The 15,000-nt window shown below is 29.0% G+C and overlaps 1 protein-coding gene and 1 long non-coding RNA gene across 15 annotated transcripts in view; one reads left to right on the top strand and one right to left on the bottom strand.

The window, feature by feature from the left end:
• Positions 1 to 15,000, bottom strand: part of LOC124952941 — a 74,734-nt gene that overhangs the window by 10,580 nt on the left and 49,154 nt on the right. The window lies entirely within an intron of this gene.
• The window catches only part of LOC124952935 (lachesin), a 282,806-nt gene that overhangs the window by 251,377 nt on the left and 16,429 nt on the right, over positions 1 to 15,000 (top strand). For 8 of the 12 annotated variants that reach the window (XM_047503588.1, XM_047503584.1, XM_047503586.1 and 5 more), the window contains one exon: positions 2,285 to 2,665. The exons of 1 other annotated variant lie outside the window; for it this stretch is intronic. In XM_047503588.1, coding sequence (XP_047359544.1) covers positions 2,285 to 2,568 — 284 coding nt within the window. In that variant the 3' untranslated portion in view covers positions 2,569 to 2,665. Of the gene's footprint in view, positions 1 to 1,208; positions 2,120 to 2,284; positions 2,666 to 15,000 lie in introns of those variants that run through there. 3 more of the 12 variants (XR_007102062.1, XM_047503591.1, XM_047503593.1) reach the window with 2 other exon arrangements.

Below are 15,000 nucleotides of genomic sequence, written 5' to 3'. Positions count from 1 at the left end.
AAAAGAAAAGAAAAGAAAAAAAAAAAAAAAGAAAAAAAAGAAAAAAAACAACAACAACAAGAAAAATAGACAATTATTAATAGATACGTTGATTGTCAATTTAATTTTCTATATATTGATATATCACGTATTAATATATTTCGCATAATAACTTTTTCACGTATCGTTACTGTGACAAAATAAAATTCATTGTCGTAATTTTTACCTTAAATAATTATCACATTAATTGTACGATAAATTGTATCATTGATTGACGTATTCCCCCTCGTGAAAGAAATTTCATTTGCAAATAGATCCCTGAAAAAGAAAATTAAAAAAAAAAAGAAAAAAAAAAAAAAAAAAAAAAAAAAAAAAAGTCGCTCGCGCGCCATCAGTTTTGTCGTCGCTTTTATGTAAATAAAAAAACAAAAAAAAAAAAAGGACAAAGAAAGAAATTATATGACGTTCCATCTGCAATTTCTTTATCTCACGGAGAAGAATAATAGCCGATTGAAAAAGTGGGAAGTTTCCCTTAAAAGTGGGAAGGTCATTCGTAAAGATCGAACGACATTGAACGAAGAGAGACATTCCGTTTGATTTTCTCGCGCGAAAGCATGCTTTGTCCGTTCGATGGGACAACGTGATCGTTGGGACATCGAATGCAACAAGTTGAACTTGGCTCGTTTTCAAAGAAGCTGTTGGAATTGATCAAGCTGACACGCGAAAGCTCGTTTTACAGCGTCACTCCAAAACGAACGATTGTATTGAATTCTTAGTTTATTTTCTAATCGATAAAAAAAAAAAAAAAAAAAAAAAAAAAAAAAAAAGAAAAAAAAAAGAAAAAGAAATAATACATTCGAATTCGTGAAGATTAGCCGATACGAAAAAATCGCAATTTTTTTTCCCGTTCGAACTTTTTTAATCCCGACGTTTCTAAAGCACATCGACGAAATCACTTCTTTTTCTTTTTTTTTTTTTTTTTTTTTTTTTTTTTCTTTTTTTTTTTTTTTAATCCCTCCATTAAGACATTAGATTTAAACGAAAAAAAAAGAAGTACATTCCGAATCAATGTCTTTTTTCTTTTATTAATGTTTTTAAAATATAGAAATTATTGAAATATCTACAGAAAAATTTGAGATAAAAATCAGACATTCTGAGATATTTGTCGAATTGTAATGTATTGAAAAAAAAAAAGAAATAATAGTAGTAATTTTCTTTTTTTTTTTAAGTACATAATACTAATTCTTCTAATCCTCTTCAAAATCAACCACTATTAAAGAATAAAACAAAATAGAAGAAACAGAAGAAGAAGAAACAGAAGAAGAAGAAGAAGAAAAAGAAGAAGAAGAAGAAGAAGAAGAAGAAGAAGAAGAAGAAGAAGAAGAAGAAGAAGAAGAAGAAGAAGAAGTTACAACGACAAGTAACAAATATCCTCTCTCGCGACTTTTCAATCAAGCCAAATCACAAATGTACGCAACGGAAGATATTATAACGCCAACAACAACAACAACAACAACAACACCAACGATGACAGCAACAACAACAACAATAACAACAACAACAACAACAACAACAATTGCAGTAACAAGCGACGATGATCGATCGTTTTGATATGAAAAACATGATGGATGCCGAAAAGACAGCTTGCTGCCAGTCACGGATTCGAAGTTTTTTTTAGCTGACAGAAGACAACGCTGACGCTCTTTAATCTCCGTTCTTCGATAGAAGCTTCAACTTCCATTTGAATACGTTTGAGTTCGATACATCGACGTGAATCTAGTTTGAATGCTGCACGCGACGACTTTACGCGCGTGATGTGGAATAGTGCTGTGTAGAGAGAAATAAAAAGAGAGAGAAAAAAAATAGAAAAAGAAAGAGAGACAGAGAGAGAGAGAGAGAGAGAGAGAGAGAGAGAGAGAGAGAGAGAGAGAGAGAGGTGGTTGTGCATGCTGGATTATCGATGGATAGAGAAAGAAAGAGATATATGATAAATGTTTAACATCCTAACAATGATATTGGACGATCCATGAAAAAAGATATTAAAACAAATAAAATAAAAAAGAAAAAGATCGAGAAAGATAGAGATAGAGAGAGAGAGAGAGAGAGAGAGAGAGAAAGAAAGAGAGAGAGAGAGAGAGAGAGGGAGAGAGAAAGAGAAAGGGAGAGAGAAGGTACATATATATATAAAAAAAAAAAAAAAAAAAAAAAAAAAAGTCCTCTCCGAAAAGAATCGCACAACTTGTGCGCGTTTTTGCGCTTATCCTATGACTGGGTCACATGAGAAAAGGTCCTAATCTATTTTCAGGACGAGCGAGCACACCTCCACCAGCAAAAAGGCCGACCACCGTGTGGCCATCCTCTTACAACCCGTATTCTCCGAAAAGGACGGAAAGACCATCGCCACCGAGCGAAGAGAGGGTCGACAGGCCTGAACAGAAACTACGTGGTGGTTACAGTACAGGTGAGGCTTTCATTCTCTCACCTGACCTCGACACCCTTCCATCTTTTCTCTCTCTCTCTCTCTCTCTCTCTCTCTCTCTCTCTCTCGCTCTGTCTCTATCTATCTATCTATCTATCTATCACACATAAACACATAACCACATATATGCTCACTCACTTATTTTCTCTTTTCATTTTATTTTTCAACACTTTGGTCCATTCATCGAAATGTCATTTCTCTTCGTCAGTCATCTCTATCTATCCATCTACCTATCTACCTCTCTCTCTCTCTCTCTCTCTGTCTTTTTTCCTCACTTTCTTTCTCTTTCTCTCTCTCTCTCTGTTTCTCTCTCTCTCTCTCTCTCTCTCCCTCTCTCTCTTTCTATCGCTTTAGTTTCTTTTTTAAATATTTATTTTCATTCATTTAACATCATTATATATATTGTACATATTATAGCTCGTGTAATGGCTTTAAATGACTTTAAATTTTAAGCTTACAGGATCGATGAGAAATATTTTCCATTTTCGTTTTTTGTTTGTTTGTTTGTTTGTTTGTTTGTTTATTTGTTTATTTGTTTACTTGCTTTATTTATTTATTTATTTAATTAATTATTTATTTATTTATTTATTTACCAGATATATCCATTATATTGATCTATCTTACTGTTCCTCCTGTTTCTTTTTTTCTCCTTCTTCTTTTTCTTGTTATATCATCTCCTTTTTTTCCCCGTTTTTTCGCGTAGCAATCAACCCTTTCCTTTCTCTTTCTTCCTCGTTTCTTTTCATCGGAACAGCCGCCGAACGTTTTTTCATCCAAGCGTCACATACACACTCCGCTCGCTTTTAATTTTCTTCGAGGCTACGAATCTCCAAATCATGCAAGTTCAAAGAAAAACTCAAAGTACTTAGGTGCAACTCGTATCATGGATAGGACAGAGGGGAAGGGGAAAGAATTAAGAAAGGAAAGAGGAAATACGTGAATTCTCTCTGTGTGAAATATACAAGGTCATTGTTTCTTTTTCCTTTTTTCTTTCTTTCTTTCTTTCTTTCTTTTTTTCTTTTCATAAAACTCTTCTACTCTTTCTTTCTCTCCTTTCCTCTCTCTCTCTCTCTCTCTCTCTCTCTCTTTCTCTCTCTCTCCTTCTTTCTCTTTCTCTTTCTCTTTCTCTCTCTTAAAACTTAAGATATTCCATCCATTTACCAGATCGAAATGCGCAACGATCCGATATCGTATTCTCTCGTCGACTCTATCGTTCCACTCGAGAGCTCGAACGTTATCCTTTGGAAGGATAATCCTATCGTAAGATTCCTTTTAGGATCACTTGCCCTTGGAGTAGGTAGTATTCCAACACTTTCGAAAATTCGCAAACTTTCCAAAGTGTCAGCACAATAGATAGATCGATCTATCTATCAAAAGTTATATCAGTAATAACATTATAATTTGTTAGAACATAATTGAAATTATTTTGTTACGTCAAATTATAATAAACATAATTGCAATCGTAGTTTTCTTAAGTTCTCATGAGCCCATCGATAAATCAATCGATTATTATTACAAGCAAACGTATTCAATTTTAATACATAAAGCAACTTATTTTATAATATCAAAATAATACCATATATATATATATATATATATATATATATATATATATATATATATATGAATAATCATCGTTTATTATTAAACCACATAATTATAATCAATCGTACGTATCGATTGCATATCTATGATTGAACATTTTACATCTATCGAAAATTACTACATATTCCTGTATAAAGCCTATCGAAATGATACATATCGGTCTACATATATCAATATATATCGATACAAACGATTTCAAGTACGCGCAAGCTCGTATAGAGAATTTAATCCCTAGAATGATATTAGGGAACGATCCTACTGTGTCATTTCCCATTGACTTTCATCCATTAATACTCATTAGCCAAGCAAATGTTATCTATCTATCTGTCTATCTGTCTATCTATCTATCTATCTATCTATCTATTTACTTCTCTCTCTCTCTCTCTCTCTCTCTCTTTTTTTCTTCTCTCTTTTTCTAAAGCAGAGATTCCCAGAATATGGATCAGATAAAATATTAAAATATGTGAATAATTTATACATGTTCATCGAAAAAATTTTATTCCTCGATAAATCTAGAACGAACAATTCAAAATCGTTTCAATTAAAAATCACATGAGAATTATTATTTTTATTTAGTTTCTTTTCAACTTGCAGATACATATATACATACATTATTATACATATATATATATATATATATATATATATATATATATATATATATATAAACAAAATTATGAATTGTTTATCTATCAACTCTCGAAAGTAAATTACATTTTCTAGTGCGTTAAGAAAAATTATCATTTTCGAGAACGAACAAGATTCTTGGCCCGTGAAAGATAAAAAGAAAAAAAGAAAGTTTGAAAGGAAAAGCTCTAGGGAATAAAAACTTTCTAATTTTCGACGAATGATATATATAGAAACAAAAACAAAAATAATAATAACAACAGATAACGGATCTCTCTTCCCTTTAATACCCCACCTCTCATCTCTACCCTTAAAAAAATAAAAAAAATAAAAAAATAAAGAAAAGAAAAGAAAAGAAAAGAAAAGAAAAGGAAAAAAGAGGGAAAAAGAGAACATAAAAAAATTCTCTTCCCTTGTTCGATTTCAACTTACTCGTGAGACATATATACATATATAATTCAACGTACGAACTTTCCCTTTAACCGAAGCGAACAGATCAACGAATGGTAGCTTAGAAGAAAAGTAAGAAAAGATTTCGAAATGTCATCGATAGCAAAGTTAGAACGAAGTGCTCTAATAGAAAGAAAAAAGAAGGAAATAATAAAGAGAGAGAAAGAAAGGGAGAAAGAGAGAGAAAGAGAGAGAGAGAGAGAGAGAGAGAAACACTTCTACCATACTATAAAAAATATTATAATGCAAGTTGTAAGAAAAACGGAAAGATACGTAACAAGTTCGTTTTATTTCTGCAGCGGGACGCATTAAAGGTGCAACGATAGTTCCTTTAACGCCATCTTTCTATGTTCACTTTCATGTTTTTCCTCGCGTTCGTTTGTTCTCTTCTTGAACAAACAGACAACGTAAAATAAAGAACGTACATACATAGCAATTCTCGATCTATTTCTTTGTTTCTTTTTTTTTTTTTTTTTTTTTTATTCTTTACTTCTTTCTTCCTTTTCTTTCTTTCTTTCTTCTTTTCTTTCTTTCTTTTTTACTTTTCCTCTCTTTCTTACTAGTGCACATCCGCTCTGTGAATATCTAATCTAATAAAATAGTGATATAATGTTTTCTACCTTTAGAAAAGCGAGAAAGAAAGAGAGAATGAGAGAGAATGAGAGAGAATGAGAGAGAGAGAGAGAGAGAGAGAGAGATGCAGTCGTTGCAGTCGTTGCAGAGCAACATTTGCGTGCTATATGTCTATGTACGTGTAACGGATACGGTTCTTCCTTACGACCGGCTGTTGCAGCTGCAACTTGGACAAATAAAGGATATACTTTTTCGTAGAGCAGGATACCCAAGGAATCTCGAACTGTAACGTCTTAACATTACGAAAGAAAAAGAGAGAGAGAGAGAGAGAGAGAGAGAAAGAAAGAAAGAGAGAGAGAACACGAAGAACATTTTCTTTTTCTTTTTCTTTTCTGTTATTTTTTTTTTCCTTTCTTTTTCCTATTTCATTTCCCTCTTTCAAAAACTATCACTTCGAGAATGCAAGGATCGTCCAACGATTGTTCTTTTTTTTTTTTCCTTTTTCTATTTCCCTCTTCTTTGTTTTTTTCTTTTTTTCCTTTCATTATTTATCTTTTCTTCCTTTTCCCTCTTATTACTCTTCTCTCTCTCTCTCTCTCTCTCTCTCTCTCTCTATCTCTCTTTCTCTTTCTCTTTCTCCGTCTCTGTCCTTTGTTTTTAACATCCAAACGAAATCCTTTTGCATATGTGTTAGAGTATTACGAGGTAGCATGAAGAATAGAGAGTATTATCTCGTTTCCGTGTAAGATTAATCGATGACTATTAAAGCTCAACAGGCAGTCAGGATGCGATCGATCGTTGCCAAAGTATTAGCATAACTCTGCAATCTGCTGCATTTATTTGCCATACAAACTCGTTGGAACATAGGGCTCTTCCTAACAGTCGACTTAATCTTATCTACGTCAAGATAATTTGTGATTAATATTAGACGATTTTACTATTGATAGATTCACATATATATATATATATATATATATATATATATATATATATATATATTGTTCTACACGTTAATTATTATACATATATACATATATATTATTTATCTATTATCTCTAATATTATTAAAAATATTATCTATTAATATATATATATATATATTTTTTTTTGGAAATAAACAAACAAACGAACAAAAAAGATATATATATATATATCTTATTAATAAATTCATTTTTTTAATTATTATTTTCTTTTTATATAATAATTTTCATTGATTATTCCGTTGAGGCTTTTTTTTTGTACTTATAATAAAAAATTTATAAAATATAAACATATACATATATATATACATATTTTCTATATATATATATATATATATAGAAAAGCCTTAACGCGTAGAAGTTAACGCAACAGCGTCTAGCAGGTTACTTGAAATATGCATGCCCTCGTCCTTTAGCACATTTAGCTAGAAATTACGTAGGAGTAACACGCGCTTCCTCTATAGCACCATGTTAATATTAACTACGAGCCCTCTCGAATGTTATCCTTCGAGGTATCCGAAACTCCTCCCCGTTAGGATATCGAAGCTCCTTGATTGTCTCCCTTTTAGGGCTGTCCCATTTCTCTCACCCCACAACCCCTTACTCCTCCCCATTCTACCCATCAATGAGTCACGTGCACTTGTAACGCGCGCGCACGCGACCGTTAATTTATACACACACACACGTTTGCATATTAACTATTACGTGTTCTCACAATGATCATATGATTTCATGAACATTGAATATTTTCCTAGAGTTTAGAATTTTTTATGATGACAAAAGAATTTCTTTTCTTTTTATTTAACCTTTACTGATCACTTTTATAGGATTATACGTGTATATATTTTATTTATTTTTTGGTATGGTTTTATATATATATATATATATAATTACTCATCGATGTTTTCAATATACATAAAATTACGGGAATTAAAATATTTTTATTTATTTAAAAGAAAAGAAAAAGAAAAAGAAAAATATCACAAATGTTAAGTTAATTCGTATTGCTTTATCAGATATTTTTCAAATCTTATTCTTCTTTATGACAATAAAATTAATTGCATGTTCATGTTCGTAAGTTAACATTCGTTAATTATAAATTTCACAGAATAAATATGATTATTTTAAACACGAAAGAAGATTTGAATTATTTAGAGTTAAAAGATAATCTAAATGTCGGATAAATTAATTCAATTACTATTGTGATGATGATGATGATGATGATGATAGCATTATAACCGGCAATGAAAACGTTTGTAAATAAAAATTGATAATTAAATACGATTAACAAAGAAATGAAGAGAAAACAAAATAACTTAACTATAAATGAGATAATAATAATAATAATAAAAAAAAAAAAAAAAAAAAAAAAAAAAGGAATAAAAAGGCGAATATATGCGTGTATTAAAAATCGTTAATCGATCGAAACGATCAACAAAGCGACACGAAGAAAAATAAAAATGTCGAACGAGAGAGAAATATTTCGTGTTATAAAAAAAAAAAAAAAAAAGAAGAAAGAAAAAAAAATAAAAGGAAAAGAAAAAGAAAAGAAACTATTATTACTTTTCGTTTAAAAGATTTTCTTTCGTTAAGAAAAAAGAAAGAACAGAATACCTGATGGTTGCATTCCAAAATAGGTACTAAACATATGATACTAGTTCGAACGAAGGGAAAATAATAAGGAATAGTGCGAGCCAGTTTGGCAACATTCGCAATAGTTTCCCAAAGCTGGTACAGTTTCTTCGTCGAGCTCGTCTTTCTTCGCCATAGACTCGCCTCTTGGCTGCTCTTCTTTTGGAGATAAGGTAACGGTTAGTCGAGGGAAGGTTTAAGGTCAGGATAAGATAAACCTCATAGCTTTTACGGGAAACTTGGCAGCCATGTTGGAAAGGCGAGCCACGTTCCGGCCATATCCTCATGCTACTACCAACGACGCATTCTGTCCTTTTCTATATATAAAGGGTGTAACGAAACTACGCGGCAAAACTTCACGAATGGATTATACGTATCTAAGGAAGAATAAAGAAAAGAAAGAACAAAAAAAAAAAGAAAAAAAAAAAGATAAAAGAAATTCGTTCTATCGATCGTAGATCCAAAAATATTTGATTTCTCTATTACGATACTTTTGATTATAATATTATTATTGGTTAATTCGTAATTATATTTATTTACTGTTATTACGATGACACTCTTGTGTCTTATGATTTTTTCAGATTGTAATTTACAAAATTTCTTCATTTTCTAACGTGAACACTAAAGCCTGTAACTCATCGTTCTAAATGAATTACAAATACGTTCGAAAATACGTCCACTTTTGACCGATTTATATTTAGAGATATAATAAATTTATATCTCTCTGTATGTTAAATATATACGGGTAGAAAAAAAAACCTTTTCGTAACTGTGGTAACATATTTGAACGAAATCTAATAACTGGTGTCATGAATTTAATTCCAATGAAGAAAATAAATTTAATTTGAGTTACACCGATAACGATTAAATAATGATAAATAAATAGATATTAAAACAAATAAAGAAATTAACAATTTTTGGGCATGTTAATTGATTTGATTTATCTTGAATGAAATTAAAGTTTTTTTTATATGAGCAATACATTTCTAAAATTTCACCGTGTAGTTTTATAACACCCTGTATATCTATATGTACGTATATAGACACACATACATATATGAGACACTTATACTTTTTCTTCTCTCTCTCTCTCTCTCTCTCTCTCTCTCTCTCTCTCTATCTATTTATCTATCTATCTATCTATCTATCTATCTATCTTTTTGATATTTAAAGCAATAGAAGAATTACAATTCAAATAGATATTTTTATAGTTAAATATGAATTAACGTAACTAAATCATGTTCGTCAGCTTAAACGAAGATTTGTTATTTATGTAATGATTCAAGGTAATTAAATCTCTTGAATGAAATTGATGTATTAAACAAGTTAGATTTTCGATTGATGATGAGAATATCAAAGTCTCGAGAAATCCTTTATTGTCTCAAAGGATTCACCAGTTTTGCTTATAAGCTTTGAGGGTCTCTTGGGTTAGTAATCGCTAGGACTTAACACACCAAATTAATGCTCTTTAGAGTGAAACAGTCTAATAGTTTTGGCTCTTTCCACAATAGAACGTAATATCATGTTGTGTAATTGTTTCTTTAATATCGTTTTTAACTTTTTTTTTTGTTTTTCTTTTTTGTTTTCTTGTTTTCTTTTTTTTTTTTTTTTTTTTTTAATATTCCTTCGAATACTATACAAATTTAAACGAATAAAAATATATTTAAATGGATATAAAGTATTAAATTATAATTTAGAATGAATATTTTCTTCGACTTATTCGCAAAATGCAATACTATAAAATTTTTGATACTTCTTTTTTTTCTTTAACTTTTTCCTTTTTCTTTTTTCTTTCTTTTTTTTTTCTGAAAAAAAAAAAACTCAGCGTCTCCTTGAAACTCTTTAATGGATTTAAAAAAAAAAAAATACATTGTTATAATATCATATAATATAAATGAATGATAAATATATTAATAATTAAATATTATTAACATTGCACGTCACACGTTATAACATTTTCCGCGTATTCGCATGACGAGAACACCAAAATTATGTTCGTTCCTTGTTGTTGAAACTGTTTCGTGCATTTTTTAAAAACATCCCTCTAATATACTATATTATAAATAAATTATAAATATTAATAATTAAATATCTTAACGTTGCGTCTGGGTTATATCATTTTCCACGTATTTGCGGGCGAAAAGGAAAAAAGAAAAAGAAAAATTATGTTGGTTCCTTGTTGTAACTGTTTCGTGCGTTAGAAAGAAAAGAAAAAAAAAATAAATAAATAAATAAATAAATAAATAAAAAGATAAAAAAAATAAATAAATAAAAAGAAAACAAACACGCGGTTACCGATATTATAACCAGAAATAAATAATAAATATTAATAATGAATGTATCTTAACGTGACGCATAACAACATCGTATTGTATAATAAATTTCTAACGTGTTCGCTTGGGGAAAAAAAAAAAAAAAAAAAAAAAAAAAAAAGAATATAGGTTTCAATGAAAATAATAGAATATATAAATACTTTATATCGATCGGATAAAATTGAAACGAAATCAATATTTCGAAAGAACTTAGGTATTTTTTTTCATTTGGGCAATATTTACGCACGAAATCGATCCCACATCCGCTCGTACATCCGGTTAACTTTATTTCCATACTACTCTATCCGAGGACTCATTCTCCCTCTCTCCCTCTCTCTCCCTCTCTCTCTCACACTCTCTTTCTCTCTCCCAATATTTGAATAAAAAAGTCAACCATGTATATGCGGGAAAACTATGAACTCTTTCGGATACGTTGCCGTCGCGTAAAATTAATGTGCATGCATATCACCGCTGGAAAACGTTAGCGCTCAGAACGAACTCGCTTGGCAGAAGTCATAAAAGCGTGAAACTTCGGCCGTGTCGGCCGTGAATGCGTTCGTTATCGTTAGTCAATTTTTGACTCGAGCAGAGAACGTTAGCCATAGTTATTGATGACCGACTAATGAAATATTTAATCTCTTTCGAAACATATTTCATTCAATGGTACGAGTACCGACTTAAAAAATTATATCGTTTAATTGATATATAGTTAGATTAAAAAAAAAAAAAAAAGAAAAAAAACAAACAAAAAAAATAATCGTTTGCTTTTCTTTTTTTGTTTTTTTTTTTTTTTAAAAAGGAAGAGAAAAAAGAAAAAAAAAACAAACGAACGAACGAACCATCATGAGTCTCTAGTATCCATGAAATTGATCCATCTTCGTGATCAAATACGAAATATCACAATTGTAATATCGTTAAAAGAAAAGATTCTTCGATTAATATTAAATCGTATTGATCTAATATACAATACCGATTTTTAGAAATTTTCATGAAGAAAAATTTTATATTGAATATTAAGTAAATAATGATAAAATTTATTAATTAATATATCACATATCGTAATATGTCAATTAATTTTCATATTAAATTAAATCGTTGAAGTCCAAGTATTGATAAATTTTAATATTAAAATTCACATGATGATAAAGAGTTTAATAAGAAGTAAAGATGAAGTAGAGATAAATACAGAGATGAACTTGAGACAGTTCGAGAAATCTTTCGATCAACTTCTGTTTTTCTTTTATCTATCTATTGTTAAATCAATATTGATCTCTTAATAAACAAAATTCTAAAGATATACTTTCAAAGTTAGTTATAATTTATACGTCGTAAAGTTTAATTCGTCTCTCGATTATCATCAGATATAATTATATATTTTTCATTAAATATTGTTCATTACTCGATTTGATTATTACTCGTATATTTTTCATTGCGTATCTGTAATACGTAAATACACACATTAATAAACGTGATATCGTAAACGTTCACGTGAATTATTTTTATACATAATTTACGTTCGTTTGTCGTTTGATTATTATTGATTTTTTAATATATAAGACTCTTAGAAGGTACTTTCAAAGTCAATTAAAATTTAAACGTCGTATATTATTATTTATTCTTCTATTATAATCTGATATATTTATTGTAAACTTTTCGTTAAACATTATTTGTCATGTAATTTAATTATTAATTGTATATTTTCTCAATGATTAAATAAAAAAAAATAATCGTTTGATAATTCTATTAAATGCTCCAAGAAACAAAGAAGAATTCACCTGTTGCATGGTATCGACTATCGGATATCCCCTGTCGATAGGCTTATCGAACTTTCTTATAAGACAACTCAGTGACTAATTGTAAGAATAGCAAACTGATTATATAGATAGAAAGTAACGATGGAATCGTTTAAAAATTTTTCTCTTAAATAAAACGCGTAAAATACGTTTGTTATTAAATTAATCCTTTATTTTATTCAATAATGTATACATTAATCAACAATTATCAAAATTTATAATTTCATGATTATTAATTTATATATATAAGAGATATTTCGTGCAATTAATTTTTCAAGCACTCTTCGAAACTATAACAAGAGACTAATATGTACAACATTTACAGAGTAAATTATCAATTAATTTATTTTAATTAAATAATTAGTTTATTTAAATCATATTTTTAATATATATATATATATATATATGAACCATTTATTTTGAAAGTGGCCTAACTCCATTTGTCAATTTTTTTCGGTTGCCATAATTACATGTACAACTTTATATTATTTATCAGTAAAGCATTTCAAATTGCTTATATTCCGAACAAATACGATAATTCTTGACACATAAGTTTTCAGAGTTAGTTCAATAATTGAACCCCATTGAACAATTGAACTCCATTTATACTTAAATAAAAATTATAAATTAATAATTAATTAATAATTTTTATTATTATTAATTTTATATTTAATATTAAATTTTAGAAATTATTTCACTCATAGGAAAGAACAGAACAAGACCATTTAATTCAGATAGTGAAGAAGAAATATTAACTAATGATTTAAAAAAAAAATCGAAACAGAAACAGAATTATAGAACAATATTCGTCTTAAAAACACGCACACACACACACACATACACATTATAGAAAGACACATTATAGCTTACAGTAACATGTGCGTCGGGCAAAATAGAAACATTAAAGTAGCTTTAATGTGATTAAAAATTGTCCAAACTTTGGAAAATAATGTGGAAATCATAGATCACAAATTTTTAATATCAGTACATTCGTTTTTACCAAATGATAGAGATTTTGGCGTGGTAAAAATGTAAATTAAAAAGAAAATAATTTACTGTTCGTTCCCCAAGATTATTACAAGATTATTAAAAAGTGTCGGAAAGGTAATAACTTTATTGTAAATGAAATGAGACAAGAAGATTTTGTATTAACAAAATTATTAAAAGACGCAATTTTTAAAAGGGTAAAGAATTCTGATGGAGAATCAATAAACTGGTTAAAAATATGTTGGATGCGTTTTGTCAGAAATAAACCGTATAAAATTTTTTATTAGACATCAATGAATGAAAATGAAAATTTTTAAATCCTGAATTTATTACCACGTCGGGGTAGACCAAGAAAGTTCGAAAATATTGTATTGAAATCATTGTATAAAAATATCAGACAAATTACAACAGCAAAATTCAAGGACATAATTGACGTATTACGATATATACCACCGGAATATCATAATTTCTTCAAATCCCTTTCACACACATAAAATCTAAATGAGTAGTAAATTGTTTTGTAATAAATTTATGTTTGTAATTTTGTACGTTATGTAGTTAAAAAATGTTTTGAATCGCATAAATTATGTTTTCAAAGTTTTTTTACAGATATGTAAAATAAATTGAGTATTGTTTTTTTCAATTTGAAGCATTTTAAATTATGTTGAATGGACTTGGACACCTTCAAATTTTATAATGAATCTGATTGTTAATTTTGAAAATGGCCTAACTCTATTCTTGATAAAAAAAAAACGCATATTATTCACGTAATAATTGCTACTATTTTAATAGGAACTATAAATTTAACACCCTTAGATACACTTAAGTAGTATGACTCATTAGTATCCTATACGTATATTTTTCAATTCATTGAAACGGAAACCCTTAAATATCTCGATTTGAAGATAAATGGACTTAGGCCACTTTCAAAATAAACGGCTCATATATATATATATATTATTTAAATATTTCAAATTTCAAATTTCAAATTTCATTCACATTTCAAATTTCATAACAATATTAAAACGAACGAGACAAAGTAATTCTTCGGATTTTCGACTCTAAAGCGTCGTTGTAATAAAATGAATATAAACGGGGAAAAAAATCACTTTTTCGAGAAAACTCTTTCTATATACTATGCTTATACACGTGCGTGTAAATAAAAAGAAAAAAAAAAAAAAAAAAAAAAAAAAAAAAAAAAAGAAGAGAAAAGGAAAAAAAAGAGCATGGGGCGGTACCATGGCATTTTTCTCGAAAGTCGTAAACAAAGGAGTTAGAACGTGCGGAGTGTTACATTGTGCGAGGCGCACGCGTGTCGTACACCATATATTCTCAAATATACGACCAAATAAAAGCTACAAATTGCTTCCATAGCTGAGAACGAAACATGCGTTTAACTTAACGCACTTGTTTCTTTTTATTTTTATTTCATCCAACGTTCGTTATCTTTAAGACATATAACTGAGATCGACAGTAGCTATATAAAAATGTATACAGTTAATTCCTATATAGATTATGTATTATATATATATATATATATAGGATGATTTTTTGTTTTTTTTTTTTTTTTCTTATACATAGAG

This window comes from Vespa velutina, chromosome 11 (assembly GCF_912470025.1).
Source record: "Vespa velutina chromosome 11, iVesVel2.1, whole genome shotgun sequence".
Lineage (NCBI taxonomy): Eukaryota > Metazoa > Arthropoda > Insecta > Hymenoptera > Vespidae > Vespa > Vespa velutina.
Note: the sequence above shows the minus strand (reverse complement) of the source record. Positions and strands in the feature narration are given on the sequence as shown.